Source organism: Hemiscyllium ocellatum, chromosome 3 (assembly GCF_020745735.1).
Source record: "Hemiscyllium ocellatum isolate sHemOce1 chromosome 3, sHemOce1.pat.X.cur, whole genome shotgun sequence".
Taxonomy (NCBI): Eukaryota; Metazoa; Chordata; class Chondrichthyes; order Orectolobiformes; family Hemiscylliidae; genus Hemiscyllium; species Hemiscyllium ocellatum.
In genome coordinates, this window is record NC_083403.1 from 141,777,784 (window position 1) to 141,790,193 (window position 12,410).

The 12,410-nt window shown below is 43.9% G+C and overlaps 1 protein-coding gene across 5 annotated transcripts in view; it reads left to right on the forward strand.

Annotated features, from left to right (window-relative positions):
- Positions 1 to 3,136: 3,136 nt before the first annotated feature.
- Positions 3,137 to 12,410, forward strand: part of otofa (otoferlin a) — a 446,338-nt gene continuing 437,064 nt past the window's right edge. For all 5 annotated transcript variants that reach the window (XM_060853972.1, XM_060853981.1, XM_060854001.1 and 2 more), the window contains exon 1: positions 3,137 to 3,368. In XM_060853972.1, the coding sequence (XP_060709955.1) occupies positions 3,290 to 3,368 (79 nt within the window). In that variant the 5' untranslated portion in view covers positions 3,137 to 3,289. The remainder of the gene's footprint in view (positions 3,369 to 12,410) is intronic.

Sequence of the window (12,410 nt, forward strand, 5' to 3'; positions counted from 1 at the left end):
TTTCACATAAGCGAGTACATACAGAGGAAGGCCACGTTCCTAGCTCAGCTTTACAGGTCAGACATGGAAAAGAGAGTGCTCCGGTGCACGGGCGCTCTTTCAGTATCATTTACAGGAAGGATGTGCCTTAGGAGATGTGGAGAGACTCTATAGGACTTGGAAACAGGAACTAGGAGAGGATATTTTACAGGAAACATGGAAGATATATGGGAAACTGTAAAGAAAATCTCAATATGTAACAAAGCGCAGGCCATGCAATTGAAGATTTCACACAGGGCACATATGGCACCAGAGAGGCTAAGTTTCAGAGTGGAGCATCTCCAGGGTGTCCCCAATGTAACATTAACACAGGCACTCTCACACACTGCTTTTGGTCATATTGTAAGATGCAGGGATACTGGGGTGCCATAGTAAGGGAGCTGGAGGAAAATCCTGGGAACTGAAGTCAAAGTGAGTCTGGTATTTCTTCTTCTGGGGTTTCCAAATTTGCCCTCTCTGGGGGAACACGGGAAGAGACTGTGTAACATTCTTACCCACTGTGCGAGGAAGAGCATTCTAGGGAATTGAACATTGGAAAAATATCAGGTCTTATGGGGTGGCGCAGGCTGGTGATGGAGCATCTCCCTCAAGACTACCTCACAAATATGGTGCAGCACAAAACGAAGCAGGTTTACAAGATATGGTGGCCCTTTCTAAATTATATTGATGCAGACTTATCGGCAATATTTATTAGGGCTGTGATATAACTGTGGGAATCATTCTGGGTACCTGCGATGCCCTGGGAGGGAGAAGCTGGGGACAAAATAATAATAAGGGTACAATGACTGGTGGCCCCAGGAGTGGGAGTTTGTGTGGAGTTGTGGTGAGTGAAATAGAATAAAGTAATGCGATATAATTTAATTTAAGATCATTTAAATTCAGCTTAATTTAATTTTTATTTAATTTGATTGTAGCTTAGTTTAAGTTAAGTAGATACATTTGTTCTGGTAGAATAGTAGGTAGTTTATTATTAATAGTATGAGAATATAAGATTGTTGTGCTACCTCTACCTTTTTGTATTTCGGTGTTGTTTTTATATATAGTTGTTTTGTAAAAGATTTGAAAAAGTTTGTAATAAAAATATTTATAAACAAAGATGACTATGATGACAATAAGGTAAAAACAATGATTGCAGATGCTGGAAACCAGATGCTGGATTAGTGGTGCTGGAAGAGCACAGCAGTTCAGGCAGCATCCAAAGTGCAGCGAAATCAGCGTTTCGGGCAAAAGCCCTTTCTTCCTGATGAAGGGCTTTTGCCTGAAACGTCAATTTCACTGCACTTTGGATGCTGCCTGAACTGCTGTGCTCTTCCAGCACCACTGATCCAGATAGTGATGACAATATCAGAGCTAAGGTACTGTACAAAGCCAAACTACCAATGATGCCAATGAGACAAGACTGAGAGCAACCTTCATTCAGTACGGACACTCAATTGTATTTGTATCAATGAGAAATGAAAGACATGTCTATAGAAATAATACTACCGCAGGAACAAACAGATGTTGGATAAACAGCCAGTAATAATTCAAATGTGTACCGTGACCACACCCGAAAGCTTGATGGGTTGCGTAGACTCAGATTTTCACTGTGACACAGAGCCTTTCTGACCTGCATAAAAATGCTAAATGCGCAAAGAGATGCAGTTTTAAATTTCATAGTTACTGAGAGACATTGGGAGCTTTGTGTAATTGTGTGTTTTTCCTGGAACAATGAGAGCAAAAGGAGACAGCACAGAAGCAATGAATTCTGAACTAAAGGATAAATACTTGGCAAAAATGTTTCAATTGGCTCTTGACCAGGGGAAGATGCAGATGCTGGAGAGTCAGAGTCGAAAAGTGTCGAGCTGGAAAAGCACAGCAGGTCAGGCAGCATCCGAGGAGCAGGAGAATCGAGGTTTCGGGCAGATCCTGACCAGGTGACCATCCCCTGCAGAGAAGCACACAGTCCTCAAAGAGAAAGAATCAAAAGATTCTTCTGTGTGTGTGTGTGTGTGTGTGTCTCTCTGTCTTGTGTAGAGGTAATGGAAAGTCTCCACTAACATCTGGCTGACACACCACACACCTTCCTCTGTGAATTCTCTGTTGAAGGAGGAATAAGGTGCCTACAAATACAGTGTAAGGATAAATGCTTAACTAATGAATGAAATAGAGCTTTGGAGTGCAAACAAGCAGAAAAGATTCAAAAGGAAGTCAAAGAGATCATCTCCTGTGGTCCAGTTTGGTGCTATTGAACTGTGCTTCCCCGTTTTTTTTTACAAATTCTACACCCTGGAATGCTTCAAGGATGGAACTCACCACCTGTTGCTCAAGGGCAACTAGGGATGGGCAATAAATTCCAGTCCCTTTAGCGATCCCCAAATCCCATTGATGAATAATAACAAAGTGATTAAAATCCTGATGTGAATAGTGGGTAAGATGTGTTCCTGATAAACATTGAGGAAGTAAAAATCTGGAATCATTCAACAAATAGTTGGATGCTACAATTGAGCAGGAGGGTCTGTGGTGTTTAGGGGTGGATGAACAAAATTGGCCAAAACCCCTTCCTCATCATCATTAAGTTGTGTTGTAAATCAGATCTTCCAAATGGGACTTGTTGAACAGATAATGCTGAACTCATCTTGCTTCTAACTGCAAGTTAACACAGAGCAGTCTCCATCTCAGATTTATATACTCTTTCTGATCAGGTTTGGACCTGTTTTAAACTTTTGTTTTCAGTTTGACTTTGGCGGCTGCATTTCCCCAGACTGGCTGTCTCACCCCGGCAGGTTACACTGGGCAACCCACAGGTTATGTTACAGAAAGGACATGATTCAATTCACTTTCCACCACAAGCCACAAGACCACTTCCCCATCTCGCTCCTCGGGGTTCTAAGGGACATGACAAGGCAGGAAAATGACACACATCCAGTTCATTGCGGGCGACATTCCAGCGCCAGGAGCCGGTCCAACACTGATTCAGTCCCGGAACCAGGTGTAGGCAGAAACCAGGCTTCATGTGGAAAATGCATCGGCTGCAGATTCAATGTATAAATTATTGACAGTAAACATGATCGTGGAATGGTTTCAATCAACAATATCTGTCAGCGATCCCCGAAAGGCGCTATGTTAATGAAGCTTGTGAATTATTAAGTGGATATAGCGAGCCGTGCACAGGGGGATGAGCTGCAGTGAGTTGGACTGAGGGGGTGGAGACGGTGGTGCCTTCCCTCAGCTCCAGCTCTTCCCACTCTCTCTCTCTCTCGGAGAGAGCATGGCTCTCCTGGTGCACTTGAAGACCGTCACCGACCTCCGAGGGAGAGGAGACAGGATCGCCAAAGTCGCATTCCGAGGTAAATCCAGGGACTTGCATGGGGTGGGGTGGGGTCGGGAGGAGAGGGGAGGCTGCTGTCAGTGGCACCCCGTGGATTCTCCGCAGTGTTGGAGACGGTGCTGCTCAGGTATCAGCAGCAGCTCAGGCAGCTGGGACGGGACCCTGACCCTGCCCTATCCCACCCGGTGCTGGGAATGGAGCAATTACTCATGTGCCTGGGAGCAGGAGACACTGCTGTGTGTGTGTGGGGGGGGGGGGTTGGAGTCAGTGTGAGCGGCTGCTTGAAGCGAGTTCACTAGTTCTGCTGACTCTGGGGTACGATGGGAGCTGATCTATTCGACTCGATAGACTCACCGCGGTGTATAAGCTCCACATTTTGGGTGCACATTGAAACAAATGCTAGTTCTACTTACAGTGCTGTTTTTTAACGATGGGGACCCAGCTCCCCAGTTCCAATCCCTGTCCATTACACAGCCAGGTAAATGCTGCCTGAACTGCTGTGCTCTTCCAGCCCCACAGCCATCCCAGTCAAAGCGAGAGAAAGGAAATGATACCAATTCCAATCTTTTCCAATTTCTTACGCATTGTTGGCGGCTCTATTCCTTGGATTAAGAGACCCGGGTTCAAGTATCAGAACATCCCTCAATAAGCTGATTAACAAAATCTTTAAAAATCCTTACTGTTCTTGTGGTTTGCTGGTAGCCTCCCTACCTCTAAGCCAGGAGGACGAGGTCATACCTGCTCCAGAGGTGTGTCAGAACATTCCTTAATTTAAAAAAAAGATAACTTTCCCTCTTCCAGTCTGGGGAGAGCTGTGAGATTCTGATCTGGCTGGTTATCTTGTCCTGTGTTTTTGTTGTTAAATTCCTGGGGGGTTTTTGCTGAAACTAATTCTGGCGATGGGGCTGGCAGTGGGTCAGGGGATTGGGGTGGGAGCCCGGTCCCTGGGTTCCGTGACTGGGTTAGGACCGGGGAAGAGGGAACGCTGGTTTTTTTGAAGTGAATGCAGAGTCCTGGGAAACGAGGCTGGGAATCTGAAATGAAACCGGAAAATGCTGGAGAGACTCAGCAAAAGTGGTGCAGGGGAGTTTCCAACCCTTCAGCACTGGGTGTTGTGGGGGGGGGAGGGGGGGGCAATGAGTGAGCGAGTGGTCAGCGAGCAGGAATGAAATTCACAGCCGAGATTTTTTTTTGGGGGGGGGTGGGAGACCCGACAGATTGACAGAGACAGTGAGAGGGATCCGGAATCAGATGCGTGGTTGCTGGCTCTCTGGTCTGAGGGAATAAGGCACTGGTTGTGTGAGTGAGCGGAAAGAGTTGGAAGAAATGTTCAAATCAAGAAAATTTCCCTTTGTGTGGATATGATACAAGGATGGGAGCTGTTAATCGTGCACAAATTATGTGCGCACATGGGATACATTAAAACAAACCAGAAACACACATTTCACTGAAGCGAGAGGGACCTGAATGTATTCACTCTCGGTCTGCTAGTGCGGCCAACAATGCTGGAACCCAAATTATAGCAAAGAACTGGGGAGGCTGCAAATCTGAAACAAAGATAAAACGCTGGAGAAAATGGGCAGCATCTGTGGAGGGAGAAACAGTTAGTGATTCGGGTCCAGTGACCTGAAGGGGAACTCTGCTTTCTTTTCCAGAGATGCTGCCAGACCTGCTGAGTTTCTCCAATATGTAATAAGAGTAATTCTGCGGTTTGCTTTTCTGGTCATTCTGTGCATAGCTAAGTTAGAGCAGCGGAAACAGCAGGGGGTAGTGTCCCAGCGCCAGCAAGTTAATACAAAGTTCAGGTAAAAGGCTGCTGTCGGGTAACTCTCCCGTGAATACACAGTGAGACTATGACAACGTCTGATCAAAACCGAGCGACAGTGTCTTGGGGAAACGCACAATCGTTTCTGTTGTTCACGCCGTCAGATGTTTAGTTCGAAAAACTCAGTAACACTTGGATGAAGACTGTAGATGATACACTGAAGCTTCCGTCTCGCAGCTGAGACTCAGTCATACCATAGCCCGAGCCCACAATCGATATCGAGACTAAAAGCCCAGTCTATCCTGTGACCCGCTCCCGGAACATGGATCTCCGTGTAGCCAGCTGCTGTGCTGTCAGCTGAAGGGGACAGCGGGCTGATGGTCTTTAAGCACCAATCTGTATTTATACAACACATTTCAGGGTCCCAGAAAGCTTCAAAGTAAATTGAATTTTGAAATGTGATAACAGAGGCCATATTTTTAAAAGTGTCTCTTCTACCTCAGTGAGATAAATGACCAGATCATTTGTTTCTGTGGTGTTGAACGAGATTGAAGGTTAACCCGGAAGGTGCAAGAGGTCTGTCCGCATGTACAAAGCGCGCCCTGTGTTTTGGGTTCGAGATGAAGGTCTCAGTGGGACATCTCTGATGGAGGTAACACTCCTTCAGGACTCCACTGAAATTATTTAACCCAGCCTGGGGTCTGACTCAGAGGTAGCAGTGCTACCTAAAATAGTATTTACAAATATTCAATATTGCATTTATATGGTGCCAAGACGTCTCACCGAACAAACCAATACTGGTTTGACATTAAGCTGCTGTTGTACAGCACACATTGAGAAACCCAGGCTGTGTATCAGACACACTCCCCCATTTTGATAGCTCTAGCACAATCACAGTGAAGTTCATTAGGGATTACACTTTTATTTTCACATCCAAATGCATTTGCAACAGTTCCAAAGCGTATAACTGAATCTTTAAAATCCAGAGAAATTACTCATTTTGCTTCGTATTACAGTTCAGACAAAAAAGTCAACACAAATATAGTTTGAAATACCTGTGTAATTATTTCTGATTCACAGTTTCATTCTTGTAAGTGTCGTTTGTACATGTAAATCGCATTACTGGATTCAATGCATCTATAACAGGAACCAGTTAAGGCGAAACTAATCAAAGTGGATAGCATTTTTTTTCACTATCAAAATCTGACAGCACCACAAAAGATTTTCAATCGATATTTCTATTGGCTGGAAACTGAGTGAAATTAGTCACATCGGAGGAGTATTTCAAAGGAACACAACAAGTTGTAAAGCGAAGGAAACAATGGTTGAATGCATGTGTTTAATACCTGCGGTGGATTGCTGGTTGAGCGAATTTACAGAGTATAGTTTGTGAGTGTTATAATGACATTGGGCAAGGAAAGGAATCAGTACACAGTTTCAAACCTGGTCAGCCCACCTCTCCCAGAGGCTCAGTGACTCCAGTTCAGCAGAATGTGTTTTTTTAATTCATTCACAGGATGTGAGTGTGGTTGAATAGGCCAGCATTAAATGCCATTCATTCCAGAGGCATTTGAGAGCTAACAGCTGGCTGAGTCTGGAGTCACATGTAGGCCAGACGGGATAAGGGTGGCAGCGTCCCTCCTTAAAGGCGTTAGTGAACCAGATCTTGTTTTAGGAGAAAGTGAGGTCTGCAGATGCTGGAGATCAGAGCTGAAAATGTGTTGCTGGAAAAGCGCAGCAGGTCAGGCAGCATCCAAGGAGCAGGAGATTCGATGCTTCGGGCATAAGCCCTTCATTCCTGATGAAGGGCTTATACCCGAAGTGCGATTCTCCTGCTCCTTGGATGCTGCCTGACCTGCTGCGCTTTTCCAGATTTTGTTTAACCCAGCAACAGTAACGGTTTTGTGATAAATAAAAAAGCGAAAGAACTGTGGATGTTGGAGATAAAGACAAAAATAAAAACTGCTGGAAAAGCACAACAAGTTCTGGCAGCATCTATGGAGACAACTCAGAGTTAAAATTAGATTCCCTACAGTGTGGAAAGAGGCCATTTGGCCCAACAAGTCCTCACCGACCCTCTGAAGAGTAGCCCACCTGGACCCATTCCCCTATCCTGTATTTACCCCGGATTTTGGGTCTGGTGATCCTTATTTAAAGGAAGCGGCACTGGACCCGAAACGTTAACTCTGATTTCTCTCCAGAGATGCTACCAGATCTGCTGAGCTTTTTCAGCAATTTCTGTTTCAGTCAATGGTTTCATGGTTATCATTAGACTCTTAATTCCAGGTTTTCATTGAAGTCAAATTCCACCATGGCTGGATTTGAACCCAGGTTCCCAGAACATGACCTGGGTCTCTGGATAGCAGCACTCGGCCATCACCTCCCCAATGATGAGCAAATATAACTAATATTTCAGATAATAAACCTTCCTAACAATGTTAGAAACTGAACAAGTAATTAGGATGTAGTTACCATAATTCACAAAGACAATACTTCAAAAATATTTAATTGGCTGTAAAGTGCTTTGAGACACCTGATGTTGGAAAACCATGGCAGCAGCAACACAGCAGTTTATATGATATAAGCTCTTTGACACAATGGAACGTCCCAAGGTACTTTACGGGAACAGTGCCAAGTGATGTTAAGGAGGTACTCAGTCAGGTGACCACAAGCTTGACCAAAGAGTAGGCTTTACTCAATGTTTTAAATGAGGAAAATCTGGGGGTCTCAGCAACTGAGGACATGACCATCAATCACAGAGTAATTATAACCAATGATGCACGAGAGATGAAAATCCTGGTGCTGCAGATACAGTACCTTGAGTTATGAGCAGTCCCTGGGTAAGGTCCCTAGTTTGCCATGATCCCAGCTGAGACAGGAGGAGCTGGCTTTCCTTCTTTATTCAAAAGAATAACTCAAAACCAATATCCCTTCCCTTTCTTATTCCATTTCTGGTTTAAAAGAAGCCAAATTAACTAGTTTTTCTTCAGTTAAGTATAACTTTATTAGTTACTAAAGGAAAAATGATATGCCACACAGTTACAGGCAGATTAGAATGAGAAGTCAGCAAAAAGGTAACGGTTAGAGAGATACATATCAGGGTTTGGTTTGTCCATCAAAGTAGATTGTGAAATATTGTGGCCATTCAGTTGGATGGTTCTGGTGGCATTGACAGTGACAACCGAGCAGGTGGTCTGAAAGTTCTGGGTCCTGCAGATTAGCTGGAAGGAGTCGGTCAGTTTCCTGTTAAATTCTGGCTTTTGATTAATGGCATGCTTCCAGCTATCAGAAGGAGATTTTCCAAACTCTTTCTTTTCATGCACAGGGATGTCGAGTAGATATTCTTGATTCTAACGTTCATAGCGTATTCTAGCCCAGTCCCACTCGCACTCCAGCACAAACACACCAAACCAGAGTTGAAGGTTTTCATGTAACCTCCTCTCTTGTATATTCCTGTCCGGGGAGAATGTATTCATGTATTTCTCCCAGACTGCTTTCCTTTATCTCACGTTATCTCCAACATAAAGGGACGTGACTCACAAGAGGTCATTCAGAATGTGCATTGCATGTCAGATTTCTCTGAAATTTTCGAACATTCCCTGGTGTCACTTGAGGCTGGGTGAACCGCACACAGATTTCCAGGCAGTCAATGAATTACATTCTCAGCCAACCCTGGCTTGTAGGTCCTTTTCTTAAGAACCAAGTAATCATAAAATTTCTATGCATCCATGAGTAAATCAGGGCTGTGATCATTGCCATGACAACCATTGCCATGGTTGTGGGGCTGAAATAGGGATAGAAAAATCATGGAAGGATTTGAAAACAATTCAGAATTTAAAATCAAGATATTAATTGATCAGGAGCCAATGTAGTTTAGTGTGCACAGGGCTGGTAGAGGAATTGGAATTTAAGATATGGGCAGCAAAGAGTTAGTGACATCAAAGTTTAAGGGTAGACCATGTGAGGCAGGCCAGAACTGGAAAGGCTAAAGGCATGGAGGAAGGGATCAGCAGCAGATAGCCAGCAGCGAGGTGGAGTCACACAATGTTACAGCAATGAAAAGGGATTGTCTTACTGAAGACATGAGGATTGATCAGCAGTTTCTTGTCAGGGTCAAATGTGATATTAATGATGAAAGAGACTGACAATCCAAGACTGTTCCAAGGAAGTGAATGAAGTCTGTAGCTAGGAAGTGGAGTTTGGAACTGGAATACAGGCTTTGGAACTGAAAAACATTTATGCTCAACCAGTACTGGATATTGGAAATCAAACAAACGGATCATGTTGGCACAGGGCAGCATGTGGATTAGAGATAGATGCAACCAGGAATAGAACCTTGAGGGTAGCAGAGATAATGGAGGTGGAGCAGGAAGAGGAGCCATTGCAAACTATTCTCTGGCTGTCATAAATTCATATCTTTTTTCTATATATCATCACTATCATGATTTTATGACAGAAACTCATTTTTAATGTGTGTAATGTTTTAGGACTTTGATTTTGTGCTACTTTCTGTTCAATGCTTAAGATCAATGTTTCAGACTAACTTCAAAGAAAATCCCAAATCCCAGAATATATTCTCAATCATCTAATAATGAAGTTAAAAGCAAAGCCCCCCCCCCCCCCCCCCCCCCAAGAAATCCCACTTCAAGTTGCCTGGACATGGTTTTATGCCATATCCTCATTTTTCCAGGAAGGTGGAATATTTCAGAAGACACCAAATAGAGTGCAGATCTCTTCTATATTGTGTTAATTCAGAAACAAAAATAGAAATTGCTGGAAAAGCTTAGCAGATCCTGCAGCATCTATGGAGAGAAATCAGAGTGAATGTTTCAGATCGAATGACCCTTCCTCAGACACATTAGCAGTTGACTGTGTTAACTCAGCACCATTACAATGGCACTGCTCTTCCTTGAGCCTTTCCCTTGTTAGATCAATGCTCTGTTACTATAAAACTAACTATATTGCCTGTTAAGTATTGCTTACGGGAACCTATTGCAACAGAGGATTTTTGTCTTAGATTGACATTGGCATTTGATTCATTAACCTTGTTAGAGTATATAAAGGATGAAGTCTCATGATAGCCAGGCTCTCTGAGTTTGACTCCAACACACAGGATTTGTTGGCCAATAAAGATACACAGTTGCTGTACCGAGGCCAAACAGGTCAATTATCAGCCTGTGTGAGTTACTTCATTTCAAATGTAGTGATTATTTTTAGAAAAGATAGTTGGATATCCATTCCAATATAGAACATAGAACAATACAGCACAGTACAGGCCCTTCAGCCCATGATGTTGTGCTGAGCATTTATCTTAATCGAAGATTAACCTAACCTACACACCCCTCAATTTACTGCCATCCATGTGCTTGTCCAGCAGTCGCTTAAATGTCCCTAATGTCTCTGACTCTACTACCACTGCTGGCAGTGCATTCCACACACCCACCACTCTCTGTGTAAAGAACCTACCTCTGACATTTCCCCTAAACCTTCCTCCAATCACCTTAAAATTATGACCCTTCATGACAGCCATCTCTGCCCTGGGGAAAAGTCTCTGGCTATCTACTCTATCTATGCTTCTCATTATCTTGTACATCTCTATCAAGTCACCTCTCTTCCTTCTCTCTCCAGTGTGAAAAGCCTGAGCTCACTCAACCTCTCTTCATAAGTCATGCCCTCCAATCCAGGCAGCATCCTGGTAAATCTCCTCTGCACCCTCCCTAAAGCATCTCCATCCTTCCTATAATAAGGCGACCAGAACTGGACACAATATTCCAAGTGTGGTCTAATCAGGGTTTTAGAGTTGCAGCAAAACCTCGCACCTCTTAAACTCAATCCCCCTGTTAATGAAAGCCAAAACAACATACGCCTTCTTAACAACTCCATCAACTTGGGTGGCAACTTTGAGGGATCTATGTACATGAATTTCCGTATTCCCTTTCTTGAACAGAGGCGCAGCAATCTCACTCCTCACTTCCTGTAGTAACCTTGGATGATTCGGGCCCACCCCTGAGGACCTATCTATTTTGAAGCTTCCCAGAATTTCCAGGACATCCACTTTCTTAATATCAACCTGTTCAAGCCTATCAACCTGGTCCATGGTGTTCTCACTATCAATAAGGTCGCTCACTCCAGTGAATACTGAAACAAAAAAATTCATTTAGGGCCTCCCCTACCTCTTCAGACTCCTACCCCCTCTCTGATCTTTCTCTTATTCCTCATGTACATGTGGAACGCCTTTGGGTTATTCCTAATCCTTTCCGGCCCCTCCTAGCACTCCTCAGTCCGTTTTTGAGTTATTTCCTAGCTACCCTGTTATCCTGTAAAGATGTGGCAGATCCTTGCATCCACAACCTTAGGTAAGCTTTCTTCTTCCTTTTGACAAGAAGCTCCTCTGCTCTTGTCATCTGAGGCTCCTTCACCTTACCATTCCTTGCCTCTCTGTGGGACAAAGTTATCTAACACTCACAACAAGCGCTCCTTAAACAGCCTCCGCATTTCTGTTGTGCATTTCCTGTAGAACTATTGTTCCCAATTTATATCCACAGCTCCTGTCTAACAGTAGTATAATTTCCTCTCCCCCAATTAAATACTTTCCCATTCTGTCAGTTCCTTTCCCTCTCCATGGATATGGTAAACGTGAGGCAGTTGTGGTCACTGTCACCGAAGTGCTCTCCCACCGAGAGATCTGACACCTGGCCTGGCTTATTGCCTAGCACCAAATCCAATATGGCCTCCACCCTCCCCCACTGTCGGCCGATCTACATATTGAGTCAGGAATCCCTCCTGGCCACACCCAACAAAATTGGCTCCATCCAGACCATCTGCACGGAGGAGGTTCCAATCAATCCTCCCTGTTCCTTTTAAAAGATCCTAATGATTCCAGTAATAGCTGTAAATCACAAGATGCAGTGAGAGGGGAATCAGAGCAATTTTAATTACTAGGAAAGTGGCATGAAGTAAAGTAATGGAGATCAAGATACTCTAGTGTGTGAATTCTTTGTTATTTACTACTCATCTCATGCCATCTGCCAATCTGTCGATGTGCCACCCTATCTACCTAGTGCCCTTCATGTATTACTGTTTGACTTTGCTATGTCTGTGATTCAGCTCACGTAATGCAGTTCATTTTATTCTGAGGCTGATCAGTATCTTCAGGCTGTAGTGTGACTCTGTTGGTGGAACAGGACATTCAATGAACATGCTTTCCCCACGTTCCATAGAGATATTCCCCAGTGAGATATCTCAAATGAGTAACTTTCTCAACTGGTTATCAATCAGAAAAATATTGTATCAAGT